Source organism: Zosterops lateralis, assembly GCF_965231275.1.
Source record: "Zosterops lateralis genome assembly, chromosome: 13".
NCBI lineage: Eukaryota > Metazoa > Chordata > Aves > Passeriformes > Zosteropidae > Zosterops > Zosterops lateralis.
In genome coordinates, this window is record NC_139773.1 from 781,263 (window position 1) to 798,959 (window position 17,697).

Consider the following 17,697-nt stretch of genomic DNA (forward strand, 5'->3'; position numbering starts at 1 on the left):
ATGAATGATAACCCAGAATTAGTAAATGCAGGACCCTGAAAAGTGACAGTTTTATCTAGCATCTTACATCTTGGTAAATCAGAGAATAAAAACATAGGGCAGTATTTATGCAGGAAATGTATCCACATGCAAAACCAGGAAGTGCTTCTTTTCCAGTTTGCTACATGGGCATCAAAAGAAAGAATGGTTCTGTTATAGAGTGGTGTAAGAAGTATCTGTATTTGTTGCCTTGATGTTTCTTTATCAAGTAGTCTTTGGCTGTCACTGTAAAGCTGCTCTTTTAGTATTTCAGCAAGATTCAAAGAACACAGTAAGTCTTGAATTACATTCTTTTTTTCCCCCTTAAAAGACTGTATATTTTTTGTGTCTCTGCATTTTGTTCAGGTCAGGCCACTTTATGTTACAAAAATATTTGCAATATAATTAATTTGTAGGCAAAATTCTACTTTGCCTTTCTGAATGCCTTTCCCACAGTCTATATTCCATGAGGTAAAGGGTATATTGTTCTTTCTGTATTGTAATGAGGAAATGTGGCACTAAATATAGATATAATCCTGAATGCATACATAACTGAATACTGTTCCACGTGCCAAGCAAGCATACACCAAGTATACACATTTATTTTTCTCATATTGCCATGTGTCTGTAAGCTAGGTAAGTAAGAGGTAATTAGTATTTTCTTTTAGATAATGCTTTAGCAGTGATTCCTTAGAGAAGGAAAATGGAGAAATAGGTTTTAGACAGCTACTGTCCAATACTTAAGCACACAAACTTTAGTTTCACTGACCTGCAGAATGGACTGGATACAGTAGGAATCATATAACAAATCCCTCCATTTAGACAAAAAGATCCATAACTGGTGCCACAGAGTTCTTCATGATCTTGAAAATAAGACAAAAAAAACACTGAGAAAAATAGAGACTTCAAACCCAAAAAGCATGAAAATAAACTAGCACACAAATGAAACCAGCCTGTGGTGTATGTCTTGCCTTCCAGGCCAACAATATAGAGCGCTGTTTTGCCAAACAGTTTCATGTAACAATATGCAGAAAATATCACCAATTTATCACCATATCAGTAATGAAACACATAAATTAGATGCATAAATCAAACTTTCTCTTACAGTGAGAGGAACTTTTGAATTCTTCATTACTTCCTTTGCCTTTCATGACCACTCACTGTAGTGAGTACAATGATTCACATGATGACCTAGGTGAAGTCTGGTTTGTCCTGTTCCAGTGGCATGAACTATCTTTAGCCTAACTAGCTCTTGCAGTAGTCAGTCCAGATATACCCAGAAGAGTCCCAGGTAAGGACCAGGACATTCTGAGACTGGCCTGCATTAAAGCTGAATTGTAGCACACAGAACCACCAGGTTTCCCCACCCCAATTCTCAATGGCCGAACAAGGGGACAGCCTGCAAGCACTCGCTTATGTACAGGATTGCTGCCTACAATATCATTTCCACCCATCTCAAAAAGGCTTTTACCTAACTCAGTAGGCTTCTTAGAGGAATTCTTAATGTGTTAAACATAATTAGGCATTCTAATAACACCCCAAATACAGGACACTAATGTTGGCACTTGTAGCAGCACTTGTCCATTTTGTGCTTAAAAAGCACATCTATCTGTACCACTTGACTCCTCCTGAAAGCAGTCTAAATTTAGAAGTTGGACTGAATATATTTATGATACATTTAATGCATCAGTAACTCATTTAGTATATATGCATCTAATATTTTTATATATTTCTTCCATCTTATGAAACCACAATATCTCAATCAAAACAAAAATAGAGCAGTCTTCTGACATCGCAGTCAGTGGTGGTATGTGTTACCTCACACTTTAGGTGTTCTTGCTGTTACTTCTCCCAGAAGTTCTGAAAACAAGAATTCTGCTGTGTCACTATTTATGTATAGAAGACATGTTCTATACATAGCATAGAGTTAAGAAGAATCAAGATTTTTATTTTCTTATTTGTCCTTCAAAAAAAAAAGAGTTAGGGTTCCCCTTTATTCCTGCAGAAAAAAAAAGTAAGGAGTGTGGCCATAAGACATTCTACCCGAGAGAGACCTTCTACAGCTTCTTATCTAAAATAAGCTAGGCTTTTCTACGAGTGGCAGAAATGCTCAGCTAGTTTTACCTCTGTGCAACAAAACCATTGTGCATCCTGCTAACCTCTAGACCAGCTCTAGCAATTCCACTCCCCCTTTTTTTTCCTACATTATTCCCTTTCTATGATAGCATATTGATGTAGGAGTGTGAGTAAAGTCCTTACATTATTTTAAGATGAAGAGAGTTATACCCCAGGGCCCAAGAGGAATTCAGTTTCATGTTCCTGTTACCGAAGTGCCAGCATCCAAATGGTAACTGGACCTTCTTTGCCTGTGTGCAGATAAATTAGGAAGCTGGAGGAGGGGAGAAGAAAAGCTGGAAAGATTGTTCATGTTTGACCTTGTTGCACAGAAATGTGTGTTCTGTCATACCTCATTAAAAGTTAAATGGAAATTTATTTTAACTCTGAAGCTTTCTGTCCTTGTCTGCTGACAATTCCTTTACTGCAAGTTCACAATTAGAAGACTTCTAAAATTATTTTGTATGGGTAACTGTAGAATTGCAATAGGAATAAAATGGGAACGGGAAAAAAAACAGGAGGTTTTTAAACAAGAACTACAACTTAGTTGCTTTTAGTCTATTCAAACAAAACAGTGGACCTCCTGTGAGAGTGTAATTCAGGTGAAGGTTACATCCTTCCTTAAATCAAGAGAGGGCACTGAGCACATCAACAGTGTATCAGAATATCTATACAATTTTTAAAATCAAGTGAGGAAAACCAAAACTCTCAACTTTGACCTGCTCTCAATTCTGTTAAGTGTCTGAGGGAGTTAATAGTTGAAATTCTACAAGATGGAAAAGTAAGATGAGAGAAGGTAGGCCCGATAGAAAAATCCTTTTCAACAGCTCACGGAAAGGTTTCAAAGAAATTCTCATGTGAATTAACGAGAATTTGTTAACCTCCTTAAAATCCTGCCTTCTAGGTTCTATTTCTTCATCTTTATGCAGAAATAGACTTGTTTCTCACTGGCAAAGAGGCAGAATACTGAAGAATGCTAAATGCCTCAAGTCATTCAGGCCTTGGAACATTTGGGAGAATGAACACTATTAAGGTGTGATCCTTGTATCAAGAGCCAGCTCTGCAGCCCAACCAGACATTTCTGTTCTGGCAAAATACCTCAGGCACTTTCTCTTAGGTCTTTTAGAGAAAAGTGAGAGAGGTGGAGAGAGAGAACAAAAGTGCCTAGGAAGCCTTCGAAACCTTTTTGATTGTAATTACAGACAATTTTTCTATAGGCTATTTCTTTTTAGAGATAGACTTTTCTTCCAATACTAAGGGAAAAATGGTAACCTTAATTTTAGCAGTAATGAGAAACTAGAAGAAACCTCTATGTCCATGTAGATCAGGTACCCCTTTTTCCATCTAGTTGTGCTTTTCATTAATTCTATTTTGTGTATTAATACTTTGCTACTGATTAGTAAAACTATCTGAGTAACACAGTATAATGTAGATGTTAGAATTATGAAAGACAATAAAAGAAATTCAGGAAGCTTTAACACTAGGAAAAAATATTACTAACAAACTGTAATTTGTTACAGTGCAAAAATAGGTATTATGGTACTCCATACTTATGGTATTGAAATGCAGTAGCTTGCTGCATATTTCAAAGTTAGAGTTCTGTATTTGTAGACAGGAAAGTGTGAAAGCACCAGTTTATTCTTTTAAATCTACAGTCAATGATGCAGAAGAGTATACTGGAGAATCAGAAGGGTTTCAATACAAGCCAAAACCCAATTACATTAGCATTGGTGAATGTGTTATGATTTTTCATGAGATAAGTCAATACATTATATTAATCTAAAAATGCAAATTGTATGCTTTGAAAGTCAAATGTATACTACAGTCAGACTCCATAATCAAGACAGAAAAGTTTAACAAGTCAAGAGATGATGGGCAATTAAAAAATACAAGAGATTTAGTTTGAAGTTAATAGAATGATATCAATGTATGTTGTACACAACATGTAAGTGTGTATTTTGATACCCTCTTCTGTGTGAGAGATTAAAGAGACCTAGGACACAAAAGTTACTTTTTAAAAAAGTTGCATTTTGGTGGAAGAAGCAAAGAGGAATAAAATGAGGTTGTTCTTTCTAATGCTACACTGGATATTTAAAACTAACTGAGCCAATAGCAGCCTCTAAATACACTTATTCTTAATTATTCTTTTTGAGGACAAGGTTTCAGCTGGGATGGGAGAGTTAATTTTCTTCCTAGTAGCTGGTACAGCGCTGTGTCCCTAAACTGTCTGGTCTGTTTGCATTTAAACTTTTGTAACCTGACTGTCCCAACTATTAAAAAAAACGAAATGCTGGCTCAACACCAGCTTAACCCCAAAGAGCCAAGCCAGCCTTGATGTTGACTCAGCTGCCTTGCCTAGTCCAGAGGCTAAAATACTAGACTGCTAACATAAAGAAGAGAAAGGAGTGGGAAATGTTGACAGAAGATAAAAGGGGGCTGATGCATGCTTCCTCACTTGTAAGCAACTTTGGACTGCATGCTAATCAATCACAAACTGAAATATTAGGATTGATCAAAGCAAACATCTTACAGAATTTGTACCACTGGCTGGTAAACTCTAGTGAGGGATGGCATCTCTGCAGAGCAGTTGTGATAACCCCAGTAGCAGCTATCAAAATTAATGCAGTTTTAATGAATTCAAATTATACAGGTGTATGTATCCAAGTAAAGACTTGGAAGAAATTACCTGTTCGCATATTATTCCAACAACAATTTTTGTTCTTGGTCAGAGGCAGCAGCACCTAAAGACAAACATGTAAATTAAGCATGTAATTTTTGAACCTGGTCTCTTTTTCCCCTGAAGAAATAGCTATTGGAAAGCAGCTTTCAGTGTTTCTGCTAAGACATCTGTTGCACTCTGACAGTAATGTACTGTTATATGTAAGTTCCATTAATTCACAGTTAATGGCAAACATTCGAGTCTGCTGTCAAGTTCAGTGAATCTCTGAAGGCAGACTAAAACTAAATTCAGACTAAACCATGTTTAAACAATGAATATTTTTAAAAATCTACCATGCTTATTCAGAATTGTAATACCTGATGCATTTAGGCAGTCTGATTCTGGCTAGCTAATTAGATTGACACTTGCACTTTGAAAGACAGTGCACACAACTGAACCATTCCTCAGACTGCTAATTAATCAGATAAGATCTTGGTGGTAGAATTCTTCCATTCCACAAACAAGAACTTTCCAATTTGTTATTTCTCAGAGCCAGTACATGTTTCACTTGGATGTTCCTCATGTCTGGATGTCAGGTGAAATTAGTAATATAAGCTGTGAATTTATCAGAACTTATACAATGATATTTAAAATCTAAAATAGAAATCCTCTGCCTGGACATAAACCAATGTTCACTTGACATTACTAAAAGAAACTTATCCTGTAGACATGCCAACTCTGTAACCATCCATCCTAGCTATATTATGTTTTCTTGTTAGGTGTAGTCAAAGTTTACTGTACTAAATAGGTTACTGAACAAGTCTAACATAATAGATCATTTTGCCATGTTTTCTCTTTCTTTCTTCAGAGTGTATGCAAAATAAATATTTAAGCAAACTGTCCTATATTGGAAGAAAGGGGTTTTTTTCCCATTAAATGATCGAATAAAAGAAGTTATCAGCTTTATGAGCAATAGTTGCCTACACTGAAGCTTTAACTAACAGAGAGCTGACTTTCTGTAGAGGCCCATATCAAAAGGTGTAATGCATTTGTACTTACTTTATAAGTAGATGGTTCTGGTTTTCATGGGACCTCAGGTGGCTTCTCTCGCTTTTTAAGTGTCCTGTCCATACAAAAAAATCTGGAATGGGACTTCCCTGTGATACTAGGCTGTAACAGCAAGGTCCCCACCCAAAGGCGTCCTCTTGAGCTGGCCCACAGCTACACTTTGCTCTGTGTACAGAACCAAGAACAATTAACAGCATGTTAAGCACGAAGACACAAATGAACAGGGGTCACTTCAGAACTAAAATCCAGTTTTAAAAAGAAATAAATCGTCCTGGAGATTCATTTTTCTAGCAGTCAAGATCTGGATTCTATATACGGTGTTAAAAAGGTTTCAAATTTACATATAGTGCAGTGTGGGTGAGGTTACAACAAAGACAAATGTGTACAGGGGCCAAGTACAGAACAGGGTAACACCCCATCATGCTCACAGGAGCACTTGCATATTTTCCTAGGGTTACCAGTATTAGAGTTTATTGCTGAATTCAAAATACTCACATAATGTAGTACATATAAATTGTATAATATTTTACACTGGCATTAAAAATCTGATTTAAATTTGTGTTTGATTGGAGCAAATACTCTTTGTTCATTTAGTTTCCCTTTTCACAGAAAGCTCCAAAAAACTGTATAATATCCAATAGCTCTCATAAAATATAAACAGGATATATAACCTGAATTTCAGACTAGCTTCTGTACTAGATTTAATTAGGATAGGAATCCTTGAATTAACAAAATAGCAAAATGAGTTTTGCTACCACCAAAAGGAGATCTCGCATGTCCTTTCCTACATCTTACTGTCAGTATATACCTTGGTATCTCTGGTGCTGCTCCTGGTCTAAGTTTAACTTTTTCAGAAGATGCTGAAATCCAGTGACCTGGCAGAAAATCCTTAGGGGAAGCTGACGGTTTTCTACGGCATCAGTGTGTTAAATGGATGTGCTATGCTAGTCATCAGCTCTTGGGACTAGGACTAATTGTTCCATGTACAACAAATTGTTTATAAACTGAGTACAGAGAGCAAGACAGCTTGAGAAAGGCTGTGGGATTACTAATTATTTATTTTCAAACTTCATTGCCTGTGTATTCAAGGAAATAGGAAATAGAAGGTGGCAAAGAGAGGGAGTGAAAATACTTCCTCACAAATTTGAAAGCAAAATTTTTATTTTTTAAGTTCTGATAACAAGTATCACAATATGGGTCTAAAGATGGTTTTTGAAAGAGGTGTTGCTGACAGCATTCACAGTTTTGACTTTTTTAAGACTGAAAAGTACATCACTAGGTAATCATTAGATGTTTTATTAGATGTAATTAGATGTTTTTCACTGAGGTGTTGCACTCTGAACAGAAGTTCAATTGTGCATCAGTGTTCTAAAAAGAATAAACTGGACTCTGTATCTCACTAGAGAATAAGATGATATATTTAAATAAAAGGAACTACTACAGCAGAAATTGTTGTAAACTTGATTCTAACTCGCTTACGCCTGTGTGTGCACAGTGAGTTCATACTAGAAACACAAAGATCATCTGTGCACCTTCCTTACACTTTCCAAATTGAGTCTTCCTCTAGATGCAGATGTAGCCTATGCTCGCAGAAACTAAAAATCCAATTGTATGAATGCTCAAATGTTTATCTTCCATGTATCTTGGCAGTTTGTGAAAGGTTACTTTGTATATCCAGTTAAGAGTATTTTAATCTGAAATTTAAAATAGAGCCTGTTTTGCTCTGTGCCAGCTTGTTGAAAAATCTTGCCAGTCCTACCCTTTCCCCTCATCTTTGTCACCTAAACTGATATTAATAATAGTAATGCATTCTTTGAAATGCTTATACATTATAAAGTTAGGTCACCTATGTATACTGAGATATACTGGAACAAGTCTTGAACTTGTTAGATTTGTCTTTAAATGAACCTGTGTGCTTTACTCCCCATATATTTAAATCAGAACCTGTATTGCCTCTTGGTTTTGTGTACTTTGACTGGTTAGCTGGCCTAAGCATCCACAGTACCTGTAAGTCTTAATGAGCAGAGACAGATAAAAAGCAAGCGCTGAATAATGATTTGGGTTTTGGTTTATGGATCTTTGCTATTCAAACATTCTTAAAATTAATCTCTATATAAACACTCCCCTGAATTAAAGAAGATCGTTTCAGTCATGTGGCTATTTCAAATATAAATTGTTTGTACATTTAGATTAAGTTGCACCTTACAGCTATCTTTGAGGATGGGATTTTACTGCATTATGCATTCTTTCTAAAAATCAAAAAAGGTAAAATCTCATTCTGCCCCAATATTGAGCTCAAATATTTGTGTCATGAAAACAATGAAGGGGAATTTTTTTTTTAATTGCTTGGTATGCTGATTGAATATAAATTTCCTTCTGGGATGTCCTTGATATATGTCAAGCAGTCAGTAGTCTACACTTCGTACTTTCTCCAAGAGCCAGGAACTGTCTTGAAGTCTTGTTAAAAGGAGTCTGTTTTTTCTCACCTAGGTATAACTTCTCATACCTTCAGTGTCTGAAGCTCATAACTGATTTGAGCACAGAAAATCATCAGACATCAGAAAATAATCCATCGAACTGCCTGAAACAAATGAGGATCTCTATAAGGAAGAATTCCAGGTAAAATCCTACAACAAATCTGTACAAGAACGATATTTTAGTCAAATTTACATACTGGAAGTTTCTTTTAGGATGGGATAACTACAATATTAGGAAATTCTGACAAACAACAGGAAGCTAAGGCAGAAGACAAACAGTTCACAAATCTCAACGTGCTTTGCTTGACAGGATAATTTTTTTGAAAACAGTTCTTCAAAATTCTTTCCGTTGCAGTTTTCTGAAATGACAACAAAAGACTGAGTCCTTGTATCTTAGAAATCCCTACAGCATAAATTTTCATTTTTATCCACTAAAGTATGTCTAGGATTAATTATATTCTAAAAACGGGGGTAAAACTCCTGTGATGCTGTTGAAATTGAAATTTGAGACACTACAATGAATTTCAGGGAAAACTTTCCACTGCCAAAATTTCCTAAGCAGCCTGCAACCAACTGCAAATTTCCATCTGAAACCCCAGTCCTATTGTATGAGATATTCATACAGACATTGGCAAAGCTACAAAGTTGAGGCTTCTGTCCAATGTAACTACTGTAGTCATACTACAAATTGCTAATTTTGAGATAGAGATTTCAGTCTCAAGCTTGTGTGTACTTATGTGAGGGGAATTACTAAATCTTACAAGACCCTTGCATTAAAAGAATCACTACCAGTCTTGAAAAACAAACCCCACCACTATTCTATCATTCTGTGTGCTTACTGATTTCTTCTGTGAAACTTTTGCTTCCAAGTTTCATCCCTAAGTCTTGTAAGAAATGAATGCCACTAAAGTTTATCTCTGCTTGGTTAATTTTTATTCATACCTCAGTGGCAGATGTAGTGTCCCTCATGATGTCAGCTCTCAAATGTCAGTAATTCAGAGCCAGTAATCAGAAGTCAAAACATCCATATTACAGGCTAACATCCAAGGTGACAGTTTAGCACATGGTGACATAATACAATAGACCAGTACCACTTAAATAATCTTGAGTCACTAAAAATGTGTGTCATAAGAGTTTAGATATTTACTTTAAGTGGCAGTCATCAGGAATGATGTGTAACTAGTCTCCATAATGATGATTTTGATTTTTTTAAAATTAATCCCGCACTGATAGCTGGTTGCTGCTTACCAGCAGCTTTTCCAAAGCAAAGGGGAGATAACTGTCAAAACCTGAATTTCAGTCTTTCTATTATTTTGTCCATTTAAAACACGTTCTTAACCTCGGGGTGTTTTAATTTTTTTTTCTGTGCAATTAATTTTGTATTGAGTTAATTCGTTCTACTTAAACCACGGCTTACCACAGCAAACGGGTATTCTTAACTCTGCTGGTGTAATCTTTCTCAGACATGCACAGGACAATCTGCTGAATCAACGTAATCCCTAATCCGCATGGTGTAATCCTGCAGCTGCTCGCTCCGGCACCGTTATGTAATCCCGGCCTCCGGGGAACGGGCCGGGGCCGGGGCCGGGGCCGGGGCCGGGCGAGCGCGGCGGGGGGTCAGTGCCGCTCTGCGCTGCGGGCGGGGGTCCCGGGCCGGCCCCGGCCTGGCGCGAGGGTCGCGGCGTCAACCCGGGGGGGCGGGGCCGGGGGCGCCGCTCGGCTCCCGGCCCGTAGTACTACAGCGCGCGCCGCCCGGCGCCGCGATTGGCCCGGCCGCGCCCGCGTGACGCGCGGCGGAGGCGCGCGCGCCCCCTCCGCTCCCGCGGACTGACCCGCGCGCCGGCCCCGCGTTTCCAAGGCGACCCGGCAGGAACGGCGGGAGGCGCGCGCGAGCTCGCGCGCGGCCGGTCCCCGGGTCCGTCCCCGCGCGGCCGCCAGTCCTGCGCGGGGCGCGCGCCGGGCGCTGGCGGCGCGGGCGCCGCGGGCAGCAGGTACGTGCGGGGAGCCCCGGGGACGGGGATGTGTGCGGGGAGCTCCGGTCCGTGCCGTGCCTCGGTGCGGGCAGCGGGTCTCTGCCGTGCCTGAGCCGCGGGACCGTACCGTGCTCCGGCGCGGGCGGCGGTTCTGTGCCGTGCCCCATCGTGGCCGCGCGCGGCTCGGGGACCCCGGTGCCTCCGCCTCCCGGGGCGGCCGCGCGGTCCGCCGCCCCCGGGGTCGGGCAGGGAGGCCCGGCGGGTTCCTCGCCCCGCGGTGGCGGTGGCCGCGCTGGCGGGGGAGCCCCTCCGCGGCGGACAAAGTTTGGCGGCGGGCGCCGCCTCCCGCCAACTTGCCGGCGGTGGGGCCGGGGGCCTTAGGGCGCTCTGCCGCGGGCCGGCCCGTGGCGGGGCCCGAGCCCCCTCACGCGGGGTCAGCCGAGCCGCGGCCCGGCCGGGGGCGGTGCGAGGGTCGCGTCCGCCCGTATTGCGGGGCCGCGGGCGCGGTGTGGCAGCCGAAGCGGCGTTACTCCCGCAGGGGACGGTCTGCGGGGGGCTCTCGAAACCGAGGGGCGCCTCGCCTATCGCAGTCCGCCGGCACCGCTCGTCTGCGCGGCCCGCACTCTTCCGGACGGGCCCGCTGGACAACTTCTGACGCGCGGATCACGAATACGAACAGCCCCGGTGATGCCTGAGCGTGAAAGTTGCTTTTATTGTCTCTGTGTGCAAACCCACCCAACGGTGATGCCTCAGCAGTGTCTTCACTGCAAGAGTACTCTGTATCTGTGGGGTGCTGCATCGCTTCTTGGCAACCCCCTGGCCTGGAGCAGCATCATTGCCTGCCCCGACGAGCAAAGGAGTAGTATCTTTTCTGGAGTCGAAATCCATTTAGAGTGCTCTTTACTGGTGGATTTTCGGTTTGCCTTCCATAAAATGTAATAAACTTCGTAGGCCTTTCTCGTTAGATTTGCAGAGATGAAATCTAAATTGTGGGGATTGATGAGCCACAATGGGACAGGATGTCATAATAACTTTTCTTAAAAATAGTAGTACATGAACAAGCATGGTTTCTAAGCTCATTAGTATACTGAAGTTAGGAAAATGTTCTGCTAAGTGTGTCTCCAGAATTTCTTGGTTCTTACGTGCAGGTTTACCTGTAGAACCGATCTACAAGCTCTGTATTAGAGTATGCACCTGATACCAGTTGTAACAGCTGTGGAAGATTGTATGTGTAAAAGAAGTAAAATGAGTCATGGTGTAGGGGTATTTACAGCTGTGAATGCAATCAGCAGAGAAGGCTCATTTGTTTGAACGCAGGGCACCTGTCATAGGCAAACAGTCAGAAACTGCTGCTTTGCTATGTGACTCTTAGGAATCCTGCTAGTTTTGTGACACTTATTACTGGAATTTGCACAAAGAAGGGTAAGCAACCTGTGTACTTTTAATGTGCTGTAATAATATCACTAATCAAGTGTCGGTTAGATGAAACAATACTGATAATCATTTCTTGATACCTCCTGTGAAGATGCTGCGAGTTCCTGCAGGACACTTGTAAAAGGATTATTGCTACCACAGTCACGTTAGGTGGGGATTATAAATTAGACTGTGCAATCGTAGCACATAGGTGCTTTGCAATGAGATATTGCAATTAGCATAGTGCACCAAGTATCTTGTATGGGAAAATGTGTTTTGATATTGTGAACAATGTCTGTCTTGTGAAGCAGAATGTGCAGAAAGGGGGAGGAATACTTCTCATTTACAGAGGATGCAGAATAACAAGGAAGTGTGTGCTGCTTCAAACGTCTTATGGTTCCTAAATGCTAAGAAGAGTGTGCCTACAGTCAGTGAAGGGATGGTGTGAGGGAGGAGCCCATTCCCAAAGCAATGCATGTGCATACTCATCTTACTCATTCCTGTATGTTTCTGGATAAAGTGGAATTTTTGCAGCTCTGTCCTGATGCTACATATTGCAAAATTGTTTAGGACGAGATGCTGTTTTCTCCTGCAGGGTAAAAAGAGATGGAAGTTGCACACAAACTGTGGTTAGTGAGTAGTAATTATGCTAAAGACAGCAGTGGACAGCAAGGACACGAAGCAAGAGTACACATCAGCTATTTCAGCCACAGAACAGGAGTAGTAGGTGAGATAAAGATCTGAACTGGCATTGGCTTATGAAAAGGCCAGTAAAAAAATTAAGATGTGAGCTACGTATGCTTGCAGTGTGAGTACCGGTGCAAGCCTGCTACTCAGCTGATGTATTTTCAGATTGTGACTGACAGCACAAATGCAGAACATAACGCATAGTGTAGCTGTCTCCCCTCTCACTGTGCTGGTTCCCAAAGGTTAGTTGGATGTAAGCGTGATTACGGTTCTGAAGGTGCCCTGTACAAGATGCTTGCAGTCATTACACTTTGCCTCTCCTGGCCCCTAACAGCCTAACTGGCTGTTACACCAGCACAGTGGTGACTCCCCCAAACCTGGCTACCTGGCAGCTTGCTGTTTGTCTCTGATGGCCTCTACACTACGGAGTCTGACGCTGCAGTAACATTGCATCACAGATTACTTTTAGCACAGAGAGACTGAACTAGCAAAATCTCCATCCTGATGAAGCACATGGTTTCAGGGTTACTCCATGTAGGTCCAAATTAGGAGGAGAAACTGCATTGCCCTGTGAGATCCTAACATGACTAAAGTTTACCTGTATCATCAGTATTCATTTAAATTAGTTGCATTACTTGGCAATAGCACAAGAATTAATTTGTGTTATGCAGGACAAAACTGCATCTTTTATCAGAGCAACAGGCAGGGTGTTACTTCAGTTATAGTGGCACTCAGCTAAACTACTTCCTGGAAAATGGGATTAACTAATAGAAAAAAATACTTTATCCCTCTGAGTACAGCAATAGCAATATTGACATAGGAGAGTGAGCTGGAGTCCTTTCTGCCGCATGTGTTAACATCAAAGGTGTCCAATAAGTGCCATTTGAAGAATCTATGTTGCTAGTTGGTATATGAGAGGAGGACTGAGGTTTGATTCCTTGTTTCATCTCCACACTGGTTCTAGAGTGATACCATGTGCTGCTGAAGCGTATTTACTACACTCTTGTTAGGTTGAGTAATAGGAGGGATAAGTCTGGAATCAGTGGCATTGGAAAATAAGGAGTTTTGGATTTTTTGACTTGGAAATTTTCTAAACTTCTGGGAGTATTTTTGTTGTCTAGATGAATATGAGCATACTTGATAAAATGCCATTTTCAAGAGAAGACGAGTAAAAAATAGTAAAAAAATTGGTTTCGTGTTGCTCCGGAATAGAATTTTGCTATTGTTCATTCTTTGGTTCTAGAGGTTTCTGTCCAAGGTGAATTGAGACTGTTTTTCCTCCAAATTCTTAGCTGGTGTCTTGTGGGCAGTGGCAGGGTTATGTCAGTTTCTGTCATATTTCAGCCCACCCATTTGCTGGGCTTAGGATTTGGTGTGACAAGTTGATGTATTAGGGTTTAATTCTTAATTTAGTTATAAGGTCTCAGTGAAGCCTGTTACCTCCATATAATCCCATTGAAATCGCTGGGTTTGCATCAATAGTGTGAAGTCAGACCTTCTTGTAAACTTGAGTAGCAGTGGAGGTTTTCTAATGAGCCTTGTTAATAATGCTCATCAACTAAGCATTATAAAATGCAACATTGGCTTATTTTTTGCTTTATTCCTCTTCTCACTTGCATTTTATAATGGCTAGAGTTGAGTGTTGCTTTGATGCATTTCAACTAAAATTTCTTTGGGGCAATTTTTGTGTCTTTTCTTGCATCTGTAAAGTACCGTGTGTGTGTGTGTACAGCCTTACACACAAATGAAACCACCTTTGAAAATGTACATTCAAATCCACTGGTTGCAGAGTTAGACCTGTAAGTCAGCAAATACCTCTTTTAGGGTTGTGCAGGTACAGTTGTGTTACGGGCCACCCTGCTCACTGAATGAGGCAATGATTTGCAGGAGGAGTAGTATGTGATTTTAATAGTTGAGAGGAGGATTAATGCAAATGGAGCTAAAGTAATAGGCTGTTTTAAACATGGTGCTTCTGAATTTTCAAGAGCTTTACTTTCAACCCAAATAACCTTCTTGCAAATTTGTTTCTAAGATGGAATGTTTTAGTAATGGGAGGCTTAGCCCCTTTTATTTGGTTGTTTTGGGGTTTTTTGTAAAATTACACTACATGGAGGTATAAACTTCCCTTCTTGACTTTAAAAAAATACCTAAATGGGATTTGAGCCTTCAGTGGTGATTTCTAATTCAGGTAATTGCCTTACTTGGTAAGGTTGTTACTGGATGAAAGGGGGAAGTACTTTTGGGTTCTGTGATTTGTGTGGGGGAACAACAGGGGAAGTTTGCCGTGTTTCATCCGCCTTTCTGCTCTGTCCTGCCTCTGCTTTTTAGCCTCAGCAGCCTGCCAGTGCTCACAGCGCACTTACCTCTGTTCTGTCATAGGTACCAGTGCCCAGCCCTCGTGTACAGGGATTTTGTGTCCGTTTGGATTGGCTTTTGAGAGGCCACCAAATACTTGATTAAAAAAAGCAAGCAGGAATAAGAAAACTGTTCAGTTTAACTTGAATGGATTGCCATGAGACAAAGAGCATCTCTGCTGTTCCAGGGAACTTCAAAGGCTGCCTGCAGACGAGGCAAGTGTCAGAGCTTCTCAAAAAAAGTTGTGAAAGTCTTTGTAGTGGAAAGTGTTATGTGTCTGATATTTAAGTGTGCCTACCAGGTATTTCCACTAATAGAAAATGAAAATTTGTGTATAAAAATAGCAAAATTCGAGTTTTATTGAAGGTAGTGAGACTTTTACTGTTGAATTATTTTATAATTTTTCCTTCAATGCCTCTGTTCAAGTTTATCAAATAATTTCTTAAAGAAAAGCAGCCATTTGGACTACCAGTCACTTTGGCTGATGGTACAAATGTAAAGAAAGCTCTTCTTTAAGTGAACTAAAGAGCTCCTGTCTGTAATAATCAAAGTTAGCAAACTTACAGGATGTAAACATGAGGCATGTGGTGTCTCAGCAAGCAGTGCATAATTTTTCTCTGTATATAATAGCTTCCTGCATTTTACAACCCACATATAGTAAATAATTGCATTTTTATCTGGAATGATAAAAGTAGACAGCTTTGAAAGCAACTTTTTAGCAGGAAAGTGAGATATGGATTGAAGTTCACATGTTAATTGCACAAGTGTATTTTAAAAAAGTCAGTCTGAAAGATTTTTCTTGCACATATTTGTTGTTTTTCTTCTGTTACCCGCTGCCACCTCCAGAAATCTGAATGCTTTTTTTTTTTTTTTTTTTTTTTTTCTTCTCTGTTTAGTCTTAAGAAGAAGGACTTTCAGAGCAGAAGCAGTAGTGTAATTAAATAGATATGTTTAACCTGGAAAGGTGTTATTTTTAGGACTAGCTCAAAAGGGCAGGTATTCCTTGCAGACATTATGATAGGGCCAGATTGTCTCCTCCAACTAAAGAGCCATACAAGACATGGGCAGCATCAAGGTTTTCTTAAAAGTTTTTGACACCTGTTCTCTCTGGGCAAAAAAAACCCTGAGAGGACGCTGCAGAGTGGGCACAATGTCTGAGCCTCTGGGCTTCTTGGTGCCTCATTAAAAAGAGAAGCAGAGAAGCTGCCCCAGGGAGGGAAGCCCTTGTTGCCTTCCCTTTCTCAGGGCCATGCTAATGCTGGTTCTCTTCCCTATGCTTGTGCACTGGCACCTCTCAGGAATGCATCACTGCTAGCTGGAGACAGCAGCTGTTCTGAGCTGTCCTAATCACTGTTCCCCTGAATTTACATCCTGAGCTACAAGGAGCAGGGAGGTTGGTGGATGCTCCTGATAGGAAAGGGTGTGTACATGAATCAATGGGCACACTGCAGAGATATTTTCTCTCTACTCTCTGTTCTTTTTTTGTGGTTCACATTTGGTCACTTTTCCACCTCTGAGCAAAGGGGAGCATATGGCAGTGTGCTGTCCATCTGGTTGCCACTTACTGTGAAATCATTATGCAGGCAAATTTGGCCCCATCTTGAATTTCTTAGGTAGGTAAAACTGTTACTAGAATGACAGCTGAAGTGTTTATACTGAGCTGTAAATGTGAATTAAGCACAGAATGAACACAAAGGGCTCTTTCTGAATATTTTCAATCTTCTACATTAAAAAAAAACACAACTCGTGCTATGCTAGTATTTAAAGCAAATAAGGCTGGGATTCTCATTGTGAACTCTTCAAGTGCAGCTAAAAGACAAGTCCTGTCCCAGAGGATTTGCAGTCTAAATACATTTTAATGAGAATATAGTGAATGGTGATAAGTGCTTAGGAATCCCTTATAGAGATAGTACTGTATGTATGTAATGAAAAATTCCGTTGACATTTTTTTGCATCCTAGCACAAGCTTGTCACATAGTCTCTTGAAATGAATAGCAGATGTTAATTCAGGTGCTGTGCATTTTGGGTATACCCAGGTATTTCTTGTTAACCTGCATATCAAGGCTCAACACTGGCAAAGAGGAGTCTTACTGTCTTTGGCGCCATCAGCATGCGTATATTTTTGTTATCACGTTTCACACTGCAAACACTGAAATGGTAATAACCTAGCTTTCCTCTAGTTGTCTAAAGGAGTACCACTGAAAAAAACAATTAGGTGATATTTATGCTGTAATATTCTGATACCTTATCTGCAGACATGAATACCTGCTAAAGTAGTTTTTAAATTCAATGTATTTTATACTTAGGAGAGTTGACTTTTGTACATTGTTTTATTGTGGAAGTCAAGAGCTTGTTTTTCATGTAGCCACATGGAAAAGTCAGTCATTTTTTTACATTGGAACAGGTGGCTATACAAGTAGAAAATGAGGCAGAAGAAAGTAATTTTCCTTGCTGTTCAGATCAAGGATCCTCACTTTTGATTGTTACATGCATATTTATTATATAGTACTGCTGGAGTGATTCCACTGTGATATGTGATATGAAAGTGCTTGTGGATTGGAAAGAAGAGTTTTATCTTTGTGGAGGAGAGTGGCTAGAGTTTGTTTACTGCATTTTTTAAAGTTTTCATTTTGTTTGGAACAGAAGTACAGTCAAGTTTTTAAATATTGTGAGTATTGAGATTTTTTTTGCCTTTTTTCCTGCAAAAGCCTATTTAAAGGACTATAGATAGCTTTCTAACAAACTTTTGTTCTATACTGCAACATGCAATGAGAAAAGTTCATTTTAAGGTTTCAAAAAAAAAAAAAATTAAGTTTGAGATTTACTCAGAAGGAACTGTTTTTGAACAGATATTCTCTGCATTAGTATGTCTTCCAAGTATTTTTAAATGGGAATTCAACCCTCAGTAGACAGCAGTGAAACTAGGCTGAAA

The 17,697-nt window shown here is 40.3% G+C and overlaps 1 protein-coding gene across 8 annotated transcripts in view; it reads right to left on the bottom strand.

Moving 5' to 3' along the window:
- NRG4 (neuregulin 4) overlaps nt 1–17,697 on the bottom strand; it is a 52,556-nt gene that overhangs the window by 17,867 nt on the left and 16,992 nt on the right. For 3 of the 8 annotated variants that reach the window (XR_014591091.1, XR_014591092.1, XR_014591093.1), the window contains exons 2-5: nt 5,852–6,025; nt 4,820–4,874; nt 2,278–2,384; nt 788–881 (exon numbers count right to left, since the gene is read on the bottom strand). Coding sequence is in view for 3 of the 8 variants with exons in the window: in XM_083871125.1 (XP_083727251.1) it covers nt 788–881; nt 4,820–4,829 (104 nt within the window). In the remaining 5 variants the exon portion in view is untranslated. Of the gene's footprint in view, nt 1–787; nt 882–2,277; nt 2,385–4,819; nt 4,875–5,851; nt 6,026–8,366; nt 8,442–17,697 lie in introns of all 8 variants that reach the window. The other 5 variants (XR_014591089.1, XR_014591090.1, XM_083871125.1 and 2 more) reach the window with 4 other exon arrangements.